General features: G+C 41.1%; 1 protein-coding gene across 1 annotated transcript in view; it reads left to right on the forward strand.

The window, feature by feature from the left end:
• Positions 1-14,569, forward strand: part of SPMIP2 (sperm microtubule inner protein 2) — a gene marked incomplete at both ends in the record, with an annotated part of 80,952 nt that overhangs the window by 52,864 nt on the left and 13,519 nt on the right. The window contains 1 exon segment of the mRNA XM_082838725.1: positions 2,394-2,452. Within this exon segment, the coding sequence (XP_082694851.1) occupies positions 2,394-2,452 (59 nt within the window).

Raw genomic sequence — 14,569 nt, forward strand, 5'->3', positions numbered from 1 at the left:
ATGGAAGCAAGTGAAGAAAAAATGACATTAGCATAAGAAAAGTAGCCTTAGGGGATTTTCCACTCCAATGTTTGGTACTAAGAGCTCTATGTTACAAAGGAGGAGGATGGCGAAGAGAAACTCTAGTGTCCACACATTCTTGAAACGCATTGCCATTGTACTCATTCTGCGGGCGAGAAAGACCTCATCGTTACAGAGATGGAAAACGGTCCTTTCTAGTAAGGAAGGTCAAATTGGGTATATTAGGGAAAACTTCCTGAGCTAAGTATAGCAAGAAAGCAAGAGGATTCCTCAGTGATGGGAGTTCTAGACTAGAGGTGATTTGGGATTAAAAATGACATTTTTAAGCAATGCTTTTCATTGTTAACTAGAATGGGCCCCAATGTCTGTGATTAATTTAACTCAAATTTAACAGCTCATTTCAGAAATTGTGTCACATTCACAGTACCTGAATGTAATTACCAGACATATCCCTTTAAATTAATACCTAGACTTATTTAAAGGTTGCTTAATAGGGAATATCCAATTTCAAGTTATGATTATTTTCGCTAGTTGAAAACAATCTTTTTTTTGTTTTCCAGATTCCACATGTAAGTGATATCATATGATATTTGTCTTTCTCTGTCTGGCTTACTTCACTTAGTGTGATAATCTCTAGGTCCATCCTTATTGCTGCAAATGGCATTATTTCATTATGGCTGAGTACTATTCCTTTGTATATATACACCACATCTTCTTTATCATCTGTCAGTGGTCACTTAGGGGGTTTCCATGTCTTGGCTATTGTGAATAGTGCTGCTATGAACACTGGGGTGCATTTATCTTTTCGAATTATGTTTCTCTCCAGATATATGCCCAGGAGTGGGATTGCTGGGTCATATGGTAACTCTGTTTTCAGTTTTTTAAGGAACCTCCATACTGTTCTCCATAGTGGCTGTATCAATTTACATTCCCACCAACAGTGCAGGAGGTTCCCTTTTCTCCACACCCTCTCCAGCATTCGTTATTTGTAGACTTTTTAATAATGGCCATTCTGACTGGTGTGAGGTGATACCTCATTGTAGTTTTGATTTGCATTTCTCTAATAATTAGTGATTTTGAGCATCTTTTCATGTGCCTGTTGGCCATCTGTATGTCTTCTTTGGATAAATGTTTATTTAGGTCTTCTGCCCATTTTTCTGTTGGGTTGGTTGTTTTTTTGATATTGAGCTATATGAGCTGTTTGTATATTTTGGAAATTTATCCCTTGTCAGTTGCCTCATTTGAGTTTGCTACTTTTTGATGTTACGAATATAGCATCCTGCATCAATGTAAAAATGCATTCCAAAACTGAAGTGAAGGGCTTCCCTGGTGGCGCAGTGTGAGAATCTGCCTGCTAATGCAGGGGACGCGGGTTCGAGCCCTGGTCTGGGAGGATCCCACATGCCGCGGAGCAACTAGGCCCGTGAGGCACAACTACTGAGCCTGCGCCTCTGGAGCCTGTGCTCCACAACAAGAGAGGCCGCGATAGTGAGAGGCCGGCGCACCGCGATGAAGAGTGGCCCCTGCTCGCTGCAACTAGAGAAAGCCCTCGCACAGAAACGAAGACCCAACACAGCCAAAAATAAATAAATTAATTAATTTTAAAAAAATAGACAAAACTGAAGTACTTTCGATAATCCTTATCACTGTTTCCCAACCCTAGTATGGAAAATCGAGAAATGATTAAGGCCCCAAACCCTTTTCAGTATAAATTTGACACCCCCATTTCCCATGTTTATGCATAAAATGTGTCCTCCATTGACAGTTCCTGGGGAAAAGAGGCCAGTTTATAGTCATCTATTCAGTTATGAGAGAGAACTTCTATGCACAGGGAAGGGCACGGGGATATGTTTTCCTGTGAGAACGAGTTCTAAACAACCAACTATTTTATCGGTGTTCTGTGATGCTTTCTGAAAGGAACATCCAGAGCTAGACTGCACCACAGGCTGTCTGTCACCCGGCTCTTTCCTGTGCTGTAGCCACCACATTTCCTAATTCTGTGAGGGCAAGGTGAAGTGGAAAGAGCTGAGCTGTTTGAATCTAAATGCTGAATTGTGGTTTGCATGCCTGCTGGTGTAGACACAGAATCATTAGGAGCTTAGAGATTGGGGATGACACTCTTCTTGGGACCCAGCACCTGTCCTTTGACAGAGAGGGAAGGGAAGGCACAGAGGCTCAGAGTTATTTTACCTCTTATGCCTTTTCCTCTCAGTTCAAAAATCAAAAGACCATCGTCTTTCAACTGAACTTAGCATTTCCTGTTTAATGGCTGAACCTGGCCTCCTTTTTGACCAGGAACCCAGACTCTCAGACATGTTTGTGCCCAGTGACATTGGAATCAGGGGACTTAATTCATGTTCTTCCTTTTACAGTATGAAGAGCTCAGTCAAGCTGCTGTTGAGAAACTAAGCCACAGATACCAGAACCCATGGTAAGCACATACTAATACATTTTACATCAATTGATTAATGTGTTTCCTTCCTAAATTAGGAACAGGGTTACTATTTTAACACTTTTTATGTCCTATAGGTTTCTTTGTATAATTATGAATTTTTATTCCTCATAAACAAAATGTTCACTATCTACTAGGTTTTCATTAAGGGGAGGAAAGAGGTGGGCAGGCCTGGTGAGAGCACAGTGGAGAAAAGGAACCAGCCTGTTAAGAACAGCCACTGGACGGGTCCGGTAGCTTTAACTATATAAATCTTTTTGTGGAAGAACAAGAATATAATTTTTTTGGTTAAAAAAAACCCTTATGGGACTTCCCTGTTGGCACAGTGGTTAAGAATCCGCCTGCCAATGCAGGGAACATGGGTTCGAGCCCTGGTCTGGGAAGATCCCACATGCCACGGAGCAACTAAGCCCGTGTACCATAACTACTGAGCCCACGCGCCACAACTACTGAAACTTGAGCACCTAGAGCCCACGCTCCGCAACAAGAAGCCCACGCGCCGCAACGAAGAGTAGCCTCTGCTCGCCACAACTAAAGAAAGCCCATGCGCAGCAACAAAGACCCAACGCAGCCACAAATAAATAAAAATAATTTTAAAAGTAAATAAAAAAATAAAAGTTTAAAAACCCTCATTTCATGCTGTTGGCCTAGAAACCATCATAACAGGTCATGCTGGTTAATAAACGTAGCCCTACTGAAGTCACAGCATGGCTTGAATTGACACTCTCCTAAAGCAGCTGGTAACCTAAATTAAACATGCCTAGTGCAAGGTATGTTCAATTACGGGAAAAGCAAAACCTAGGCGTGTCATCTAGATGGAACATATAATTCAGATTTCTAAGAAAGGGATCAATCAGCATTGCTCTTAAGGACTGCAGATTCAATAATGTCTTTGTTCTCCTTAGACTTTTGCAGGTCAGGGTTTCTGGAGCCGACTTCACCTCCTTTTTAATCATGGAAGATTCCCGTTATTAGCATGGACAAAATTAGTGGCTTTTAGTCTGTTTCTGCTATATCACCACAACATAAGCTGCACCAAAAAGAGACAAGACCATAAACCCCATGTCAAATGTCTATTAGTTACTACGATACGATCCAGGACAACAAAAGATATCATTGCACAATTCCTACAACTTACAAAGCATGTCCTATGTTTAAAGCCATGGAGAAATAGTTACAATTACTGCATGCAAAGCACATGTTCTCATTTAAATATTCCACTTCATTTGTTCAAATAACATTGCAAGCACCTATTTACAAATACCCTATCAAATATTTCTAAGCAAAAACAACAAAAATAATGAAAGGCCATTGAAAATCACAGTAACTTCAACAAGCATTGGTGATACAAGTGTGAACATCTGCTCGACTTATTTAAACATAAAAAACTTGTTGCAAAGAATCTGAGGAATATTGACACTTTGAGCATTTTCCTTGGATGAAAGAATGTTGGCTACATTCACTTGTAGGGAATACGACATGGATTGTACCAAGTCATGACGATGCAAAATGTTTATGAGAAAGACCTTGTACCGAGGGAATTGTGGATTCAGTTGGGAAATTGTAGATAAATATATAGATCAGAATTATGAAACCAAGCTGCATATGGTGAGTACTAAATTCCTAATGAAGATAATTATAATTAGAAAATTATAACTAGAAAAGTTTTAAAAATTTAAATGTAATTAGAAAATTATAAGTAGAAAAGTTTAAAAAATTAAATACAATTAGAAAAGTATAACTAGAAAAGTTACAGATTTTTAAATATAAAAAATTTAAATATAAAGTTAAAAATTAGATTTGCCCACAGCCTCTGGCTCGGGTCCTGTTTCTAACTAGTCAGGTGCCAGTAACCTGAACGCTGCCCTCTCGAGACTAAGCACAGCTGCTGCTTAAAAGCCTTCCAGGCCCCACCTTCAGGCTGGGGAGAGGATCTGGAAGAGAATGCTGACTCTGACAGGCCCAGGTGTGCCCACCTGCTTGCGTTCTCTCAGCTGGACAGAGGGCCATCTCCATCCTGGGCAAGTTTCGTGCTTAGCCTCCCCGACCGTTTTCATGTTCTGTCCTCTCAGTCAACTGCATTCACTCTATAAATCTAGTGCCTCCTGTGTTCAAAGCACTGCTAGATCCCGCAGCCACAGTGCTGAACAAGACAAGCCCGGTATATGCCCTTCCTGGAATTTGTATTCTAGGGAAGGGGAGAGACATTGAACAACTATGTCTTACTGTCTTTCATGCTTTTAAATGATTTTTTAAATGACAAATATAATGCATGCTTATGGCAACAAATAAAACAATATAGTGGTATATTAAAGAAAAGTTAATATCCTGCCCTATTCCGTCCAGTTCATGATAAAACATTTCATTACAAAGGGTGTTTATGGGATGGAAAGAGAAGGTTTTACCAGGGACATCGACCTGGACTGAAGGTCAGAGAAGTGTTCACCCAAGAAGTAATTATTAAGTTGGCTTGGGAAGGTGAATATAAGATCATTCCTGGCCCAGGGAACGGCCTGAACAGGGCTCAGAGGATGGAAAGAATGTATCTAGTTAGGACCAGGGTGGCAATGGGAGGGGAGCAAGATGAAGGTCAGATTTTGTAGAACCTTGTGGCCAGGTTAGAAGGTTTGAATTTTAACCTGAGAACAAAGAGAATTCATTGGAAGATTTACAATAGAAAGCAACGTAATCCAATTTCTTTAAAAAGATCCCTTGGAATGTTGGAGTGCTGTGTGGAGAAAACAATTGAAAAGTGACAAGACAGTTGTAGGAAGCTGAGCCGGGAGACAGTTTCATTGTCAACAGGTCCCTCTCGAGTTTTCAGTGTGCTTTGTAAACAGTCCAGAATAAATTGTGATGATGGAGTCTGTGAGAAGGGCAGGATTTGAGCTGAGCTTTCAAAGACATGCAGGCTTTAAATAAAGAGAAAGGAGATGACGTCTGCTGTGGCGATGGAGAGCAAGAACGTACTCGGCGATGGGATGCAGCAGATTTCAGCATTAGTGATTGTGCAGGTGAAGGAATTGCGCCTCGGAGGCTAAGGTGCATGAACACACAGAGCTGATGTATCGGTCCAGCTTGACCGATGCTGTGGGTCTGGGTTGGGATCTGGGCTTGGACCTTTTCCAAGGGCTCTGCAAGCCCTTGATTCTGATGATCAGCCAGGGCTGAGAACCACTCATGAGGACCGAGAGAGGAAGGGGAGGAGCCTGGGGGGCCGGGGCGCCCGCACAGAGGACAAGGTGAGTGAAGGAACCACAGAGCCTCAGAGGCAGGACCCTGAGGACAGCAGGAGGCTGGAAAAGCCAGCGAAGAATTCAGAGGAGGGTTCCATACGAGGAAATGGAAATCCCAGAAAACAATAACAGACAAATATTTGGAAGTTATCAGCAGTCTCAGAGAAAGCACTGGAGGAAGAGGAGGATGAGTTGAGTCAATACAACCAACACTAAAGGATTTTTGTCCATTGACTTAATAGCGGCAAGAGTCCACCTTGTTTTCGAGACCAGAAGTCCAGTCAAAGACAATGACAGGATTTCCTCCATTCTGGGGCATACTTTTAAAATTTAACTTTCTTGAAATCAGGATGTGTTTTATAATAATTGTTTATAGATGTAGGGCCTCTTTTTCTCTTCCCATGTAAAGCTGTTATTAAATCAATGGTGTGTTCTCCTGTGTATTGCATCTTAAAGACCAGTAAAGATATACTTCAACAGACTTGAGATGAAGACCTTAATTAATAAACAGGGTCCTTGCTCTCAAGTAGCTGACAGACTCTCAAGACAGATAGACGCAAACAGATTTCAATGCAATATCCATTGATGGAGAATGATTGCAGTAACTGGGTGTGGGTTTTCTTCTGAATTAAAGGAAACATTCTCTTGCTTTAAATACAGAAGTTTCTCTAGACACGGGACCTGATGATTAACTCATTTTTACGTGGTCTCTTCTGTGTGCAGTTGGGTGTTTTCCAATATATACAAACAGTATGCTTAATTTCAATAAGAAGAATGAAAAGCACAGACAGGAGATGGCAGAACAGTTTACAGTCAAATTAAAAGAGTCAAATTATAAGAGAACGCACTGCAAATAGTGAATGGGCAGGGCTTTTTGTTTTGTTTAAGGAGTAAGTGAAATCTGTAAGGATTTATTGCCCCACAATTATTGAAAATTGTGGGGCATGGAAATATCTTGCTTTCCTTTTCTCTTCCTTACATTTAACACAGAGTGTGGCATACACGGGTACTCAGTACATATTTGCTGAATCGGTGTAAAAGACAGATCCCAGTTCTTCTTGTACTCCGAATGGCACAGATTGGTATAGCTCAGGCTGGAAAAGCTGGATAACTTCAAGTCATGAGGACTTCCTGAGAGAGATGAAATGTAAGCTGGATTTAGAAGGAGCATTTTAGGAAAATCGATGGCTGCCTACCTGGGTAACCTTGTTATCCACGCAAATGAAAGTCTTGCTGAGATTATAAAATCAACAATCATTCGCAGGCAAACCTCCTTCCAGAAAGGAGCTGCCGATATGACTCTGCCCTAATGTCACTACAAAGTTGCCTCTTTGCCACTCATCTGCCGATGGATAGATTTGTCTTGGGACTAACGTTTTAAGGACTGGTTCAGGTTCCCATGGACAGCCATTGTCAGTAGATGGTGGGGGTCAGGGTGTGGGTGTCAAGGAGGCTGCAGATTCTAAGGTGACAGTGATCAGACTAGGTGTCAGCCGTGCAGAGGAGAGCACTACGAGTTTTAAAAATCAGAATGAACTACAGCCTCCCCTGACTTTTCATTGACTTGGGGATCACAGCTCTTTTCAGAGTGTTGGCTCTCCTAGTCTGCTTTCTTGTTTTCTGCCTTTTCATAATCAAGTGGTTTGTTAGCCAGTTCCTATCCTCAGGAGGTGCACAGCACGGCACAGTCGAAAGAGTGTGAATTGAGAATCAAGACAGCTGGTTTCACTAGGAATTTATCCTCCAGGAAAATAATGAAGGAGGTAAAGAAAGGTTTACCTAGAAAGGAGTCCCAACAGTGTTTGCAGTAATGCAAATTCAGAAATAACCTAATATCCCCCAAATAAGGGATTGTAAGCAGTGATGAAGTGGGATCTGTAGTGGTTAAGTGATGTGGTACATATATACAATAGAATATAACTCAGCCATAAAAAAAGAATGAAATAATGCCATTTGCAGCAACATGGGTGAACCTAGAGATTATTATACTAAGTGAATTAAGCCAGACAAAGACAAATATCCTATGATATCACTTATATGTGGGATCTAAAAAAAATGACACAAACGAACTTATATACAAAACAGAAATAGACTCACAAACATAGGAAACAAACTTATGGTTACCAAAGGGGGAAGTGGGGGAGGGATATATTAGTAGGTTAGGATTAACAGATACACACTACTATATATAAAATAGAAAACCAACAAGAACCGACTCTACAGCACAGGGAACTATACTCAATATTTTGTAATAACCTGTAAGGGAAAAGAATCTGGAAAAGAATATAAATATATATGTATACATACATATATGTATAAAACTGTGCTGTACACCTGAAACTAACATGATATTATAAATCAACCATACCTCAATAATAAATACAAATATTAAACAAACAAATATAGTTGATAAAGAAAAAAAAGTGCAAGGCTCTGAAGCAGACTTCCCGCATTCAAGTCCCCACTTTACCACCTGGTATCTGTGACACCTTGGATGAGTTACTTAAACGATTTATGCCTCAGGTTCCCGATCTGTAAAATGATTAGAATCTACTCCGCCTGGTTGTTGTACAGATGTGTTGTTACACATACAGCACTTAGAACAGCACTTGGTACAAACTAAGTGCTCAGTAAATAGTGTGACCATATATGTTATCACCCAAAATAGGACACTTTTGAGAGCGAAACAGGAAGCTAATGGAACTGATCACTTGGACAAGAGGCTAACCTGAAGGTATCTTGACCAAATCAGGCCACTCTGTTAATAAACATTATCAATTAGTTAAATAAATGAAGTACATTGAAATAATGTAACAAAATGCATTTATTACAATTCCTATTATATTGTTAGCAAAAAAATCAGTATAGAGATTCAGTATAGGAGAGAAATTTCATGCTATGTAGTTGAGTTAATCTTACAAAAGTAGAACAAAAAGTCCAAGAGACAGAAAAGAAGAAAGTGAAAAATAGTAAAGTAAGAAATCAATTAAAATTAAATTAGTCTAATATCTGACTAATAGGAGACCTCAAAAGAGATCAGAGAAAACAGAAGAAAGAAAATCAATGAGAAAATTTCTCAGAAGGGAATAACATGAATTTCCAGATTGGAAGTCTCCACCAAAGCAAAATGACCACAACAACAAAACAACTGTGTCAAGGCATGTCACTGTGAAATTTCACTGCTGGGATGAAGCCTACTGTTAAGCCCTCCAGAGGAAAACTAGGACATATATAAAGGATCCAGAATCAATAAGGCATCACAATTCTTGACAGCAATACTGGGCTCTGGAAGACACTTGCCAATGACCTCCCTGTCTGCCAGAAAGTGACTTTCAACCCGGAATTCTATACCCAGCCCAACTATCAAGTGGGAAGGTTGAAAAGAGACATTTTCATGTATGTACGTACTCAAAAAAATGCATTTTTTCCTAAGAAGCAACTGGAGAATATTATCTAGCAAGACAATAGGGGGAAATCCGGGAAAGAGAAAGGAGTCTGATCCAAGAAACAAGAGAACTAACAAAGGTGACAGGCAAAGGGGATTCCCAAAATGGTAATGGAGAGAACCAGGAATGTGGCTGTACAGGGGCCCAGAGGAGGAACAGGGCAAGTGGGATCTCTCCAGGGGACATTTACTGTGTACAGATATTGGGTGAAGTTCCAGAAGAAGCAAATGAGCTAAAAGTGGGTACTTTGGAGAAGAGAATGTTGGGACAGGGAGCAGGGAGAGACAGGGAGTATTTTTCATCATAAGCATTTTAGTACTATTTATTTATTTATTATTTATATATTTTGTTGAAGTATAGTTGCTGTACAATATTATATGTTACAGGTGTACTTATATAGAGTAATCTTCACAATATTCACTTTAGTACCAGTTATATGTACATGTACCTAAATGATTGCATTAAAATGGAAAAAAATTATTACTACATTATGTACAAGCATTTTATCTTGATAAAATTGAAAATTAATTATAAAGTGGGAGAAATAGAAACTCAGTCAACTAGAGTTTTCGTAGTTAGGGTCCTAAGTTGAAAATATTTCTAAAACTAGGGCTTTCAGTACTAAAGAAATAAGCACTGACCTGAAGAAACTGGGCTTTCTGTTTATTCAGAAAGGTAGAAGGTGTGCCTGTCTTTGGCATTAGTTAAGGGTTGTGTAGAAAATTGCCTGTTTTATTTCATAATGAAATACTGCCAAAGCCAGTTGTTGAACTAGCACAGACTTAATGACAGCCACTATTTAAAAATATATTGGTACATAAATGCTTGCTTTTTTCTTGGAGATGTTTTCCTCAAAACGTCCATAAATCTTGACAACTTTCTATTTTTAAGGCTATCGGTGACTGGCACATTGGGGGGATTTCAGTGAACCTTAAGGAGCAAAATGTTACAATTTTTTCAGAAATTTATTTTATTGAAGTATAGTTGATTTAGAATGTTGTGGTAGTTTCTGCTGTACAGCAAAGTGATTCAGTTACACACATATATACATTCTTTTTCATATTCTTTTCTATTATGTTTTATCACAGGGTATTGAATATAGTTCCCTGTGCTGTAGAGTAGGACCTTGTTGTTTATCCATTCTCTATACAATAGTTTACAACTGCTAACCCCAAACTCCCAGGCCATCCCTCCCCTACCTACCTCCCTCTTGGCAAACAGAAGTCCATTCTCTATGTCTGTGAGTCTGTTTCTGTTTTGTAGATAAGTTCGTTTGTGTCATATTTTATTATTTTTTATTATTATTTTTGGTACGTGGCCTCTCACTGTTTTGGCCTCTCCCGTTGCGGAGCACAGGCTCCGGACGCGCAGGCTCAGCGGCCATGGCTCATGGGCCCAGCCGCTCCGCGGCATGTGGGACCTTCCTGGACCGGGGCACGAACCCGTGTCCCCTGCATCGGCAGGCGGACTCTCAACCACTGCGCCACCAGGGAAGCCCTGTGTCATATTTTAGATTCCACATATAAGTGATATCATATGGTATTTGTCTTTCTCTGACTTACTTCACTTAGTATGATAATCTCTGCAATTGGCATAATTGCTGCAAATGGCATTATATCACTCTTTTTAATGGCTGGGTAGTATTCCATTGTATTTTTTGAGATCATCAGCACCTGTTCCTCCTTCTGGCTAGTTACCTAAAAACTGCCTTTGTACTTCCTCCCCTGGACCCACCCACCCCCAGCCTCCTTCCCCAGCCACCTCTCCATCATTGTAGTGTCGGGCGAGGGCTCTCAGGAAGCTCAGGTGCAGTAGGGTCAGCGCAGAGCTCCCGTGCTGGTCACTGTTGCGGTGCCACACAGATAGCGGAGGCCCATTTATTCTTTCAGTAAATATCCAACTGCCAGCTGCATGCCAGGCACCGTGCTAGGCCCAGGGATTCAGGAGTGAACAAGACAGATAATTCCTGCCTTCCTCATATTCCATCAGGAGAGACAGGACAGAAACAGCCTAACGTCTGACTGATCGTTTCATTGTAGGAGGTACCACATGGAGAAACACAGGCTGCGCGTAAATGTTTCTTGTTGATTGAGTAGATATTCCTCATCCCAGGATGGAGCATTTATAGCAGAAGGATACGATGCAGCTGTTATTGAAAGGAAAGCCAGGGAAAGAAGAGTCAGTGCTGTTATTCTTGAGAAGAAAACTTCCTGGTCGATCACTTGATGTCCAGGTGGGGAAAATTCAGTTCATGTCAGAACGGGGCCCTTCGCGGCAAAGTACCCTCTGTGGAACTTCCGAAAACTACCGAAGTGTGTAAGAAAGAGGCACTCGCAATTCACTGGCCTATGATCTTCCCTTTCTCAGCATTTCGGATGTCAGAACGGTAGCTCTTAGGGCCTGTTTCAGGAGACAGGGTCTCCGAAAGAACAGCTGCTGGTCCTAAAGGAATAGGTTATGGTCTTGAAATCCAAGCACGGCCTGCAATCCAATACAGATGTTAGGCCCAGGCAAAGACAAAAAGACTGCAGAAAAACAAGGACAAGATGTGTTACAGGTGTTTGGAATGTTTTATTTCGCTATCTTAGATTCAGTTTTTCAAAGCCATAAACATGCCCCAACCGTGGTCGTTTTGAACATGCTTATATTACTGTTTTTGGTGAAACTCGGTCCTTGTCTTCTCTGAAGAAAGAGTTCGACAAAGACACCAAGATTGCAAAGCAGGCCCAGCATTTATTAGAAGCACAGTACGTGTGGGAGAGCACAGGGACAAACTTGCAGAGTGAGGTGCACCTCATAGGGGCAGCTTAGGTTGTTAATATGGGGTTTAGATGAGGGTGACTCCCCTTTCCTTCCCCTATGATCACATCATCTGCAATTCCTTATTTGGGCTTCCACCAGGCACCGTTTTGAATCTTTCCCGTAAGCAGTGAAACCCATGGGGGGAGGGGGTCAAAACCGCAATGCTAATGGTATTATAATGATATTACAACGCAGCCCAGATTACTAGAGGATGACTTGGGACCCCTTCTGCGCATGTGTCAGGCTGGGAAGTCCTCTTGACCACAAGAATGAGGAGACTGCGGTGGGCTGCTTTGTCTTTCACCCAATCAGGGCGTGTCGTTCCTGTTGATAGTTTATCTCAAAGGGTCAGCATGAAACTGGCTGCAGCAGGTTAACCCGAGGCCCCTGTATCTCTTACCTCATTGCCAACATCTATGGAAGTGGTTTACAAAAGATCAATGATATCACGTGGCCTCCATCTGTCCACATGACCAGAGGAAGCAAGAGAACAATAATCACACAGTCCATTTGATGTGCACTATTTACCATTCTCTCTGCTTTTCACTATTTCTTTCACTTGTTCTTTTAAGCCTGCTCATAATGCCAGGTTTTCTGCAGCTGACAGAGTTGGGCAGAATTCCTCCATCTTGTGAAACGTAGATGCTCTCGGACCTCAGTTCGCGGTAAAAGGGGAAACAGTAACACCTGTCTCGTGGGGCTGTCTTGAGGATGAAGTGTGAGCGTGTAAGGCATCCGGAATGGATCTGACACACAGGAGGGTAGCTTCTTTCCCCGTTTTAAGAAAGTCTCAAAATGACTGTAGGATTCGCCACAACATGTATAGAATATGCTGCAGCGGTCACATCATGTTTTATGCTCTGAGGGTACAGAGGTCAGACGGTAGCGTTCAGCGGCGTTGGGAGTTTACGAGGATGCTATCCATCACTTTCAAAGGTGGCCTCGTCCTTATAATATGATCCTCAAGAGGATACTGGGTTTAGCCTCTGTTATTCTAATTCTATGTCCAATAGTATCTCTTCTGTTCTTTATTCCATCCAAACTGTGGACAAGTGTGGCCCCGAGGAAGGAAGACACAGTTCCTGCCCTCAGAAAGCTTATCGAATAGCTGGGGGAAAGAGACACCTAAATGAATAATCATACTAGAGTATATTTGGATGCAGTGATAGAAATATTAAATTGTGCCTGGCACCATGCTTTGTGTTTTAGATACTTAAAGTGTAACAACTAAGTGCAATGCCTGTTACAATAGGAGTATTCTAGTGGGTGTCATGGAAACAGATGTCGGGGAATCTAAACTTTGGGGCGACATCAGGAAGGCTCCATAAGGTCCCCTGAGCTTGAAGGATGGGTGGAAGTTGGCTTCTAGGAAAGTTATATTAATTAATTAATTTTGTTTCCATTAAAACTCCCGTATTTGTTTTATTTTAAAAAATATACTTATCTTTCTTTTTTTACACTATGCTTTATTGTTTTATTGACGTATAGTTGATATACAGTGTTACATAAGTTTCAGGTGTACAGCAAAGTAATTCAAAATTTTATTGATTATACTCCATTTAAAGTTATTACAAGATAATGGCTGAATTTCCCTGTGCTGTACAATACATCCTTGTTGCTTATCTATTTTAGATAATACTGCTATATTTAGATTCCAAGATGTTATCACGAGATGGAACTTCACAGATCCACACGAACTACTTTGGAGCGCATAACCATATATTTGACAAAACCTTCTCATTTCTAGCCTGTACGGCAAAGTAGAAAGATGGCCGAGTTTAAACAGAACACAGCGGCTGTTTTCTGTCTCGCAGCCTAAAGGCTAACGCATTAAAATTCAAAGAAGAATTACATGGTGGGTGGCAGAACAAATGTTTTCTTCCCTAAGGCCTTCGAGACAGATTCTCCCAGAATCGGAGTCACTCTTTACAGCTGTTCAGTAAGACACGATTCGGGCATCACCTCCTCCTCCAAATCCGCCACCACACAAAGCCAGCCCTTCCTCTGGCTTAGACACACAGGGCGACGAGAGAAACAGGAGAGCACTGCTGACGCCACGCTTGGTTTGGCTTTGAAACCATGTGCGTGTCTCACCTTACGTAAGACATACAAGACGTGCACCTCATATCTGAGTTCTTATTTATAAAATAAATGTATTTAAATATAAAATGAAAAACAAAAAACCCTAAATATGTACCCCGTTGATGGTTTAACCCACAGGGAGGAAATATTCCCAGGGATTGTAAAGCACAGTGATTTGAGTACAAATCTAAGGACAGAAAGAGCTGCAGAAAGCTTGGTGGGCGTGTTAGCTGTGCGAGGCTGACTCTGCTGTGCGCGTGTCGTGTGTGAAAGCAAATGGACAGCAACGTGGGGTTCTTATTTAATCATTCCTGCTGTGGTTGAGGCCAGGATTCTTGGAGTGGGAAAGAGGAAAGACAGATGTTAAGATAAAGCAAACCCTGAATTTGATTGGGATTATATATGTACACATATGTATGATGCTGGATGTTTACGTACATCTGGTTCATAGTTCAACTCACTATAAAGGCCTAGATGTAGAAATCAACTCAGTAGCCGTGAGCTCCCCTAGTGCTCAGATTCTGCTCTTC

Source organism: Leucopleurus acutus, assembly GCF_964270905.1.
Source record: "Leucopleurus acutus genome assembly, chromosome: 4".
Taxonomy (NCBI): domain Eukaryota; kingdom Metazoa; phylum Chordata; class Mammalia; order Artiodactyla; family Delphinidae; genus Leucopleurus; species Leucopleurus acutus.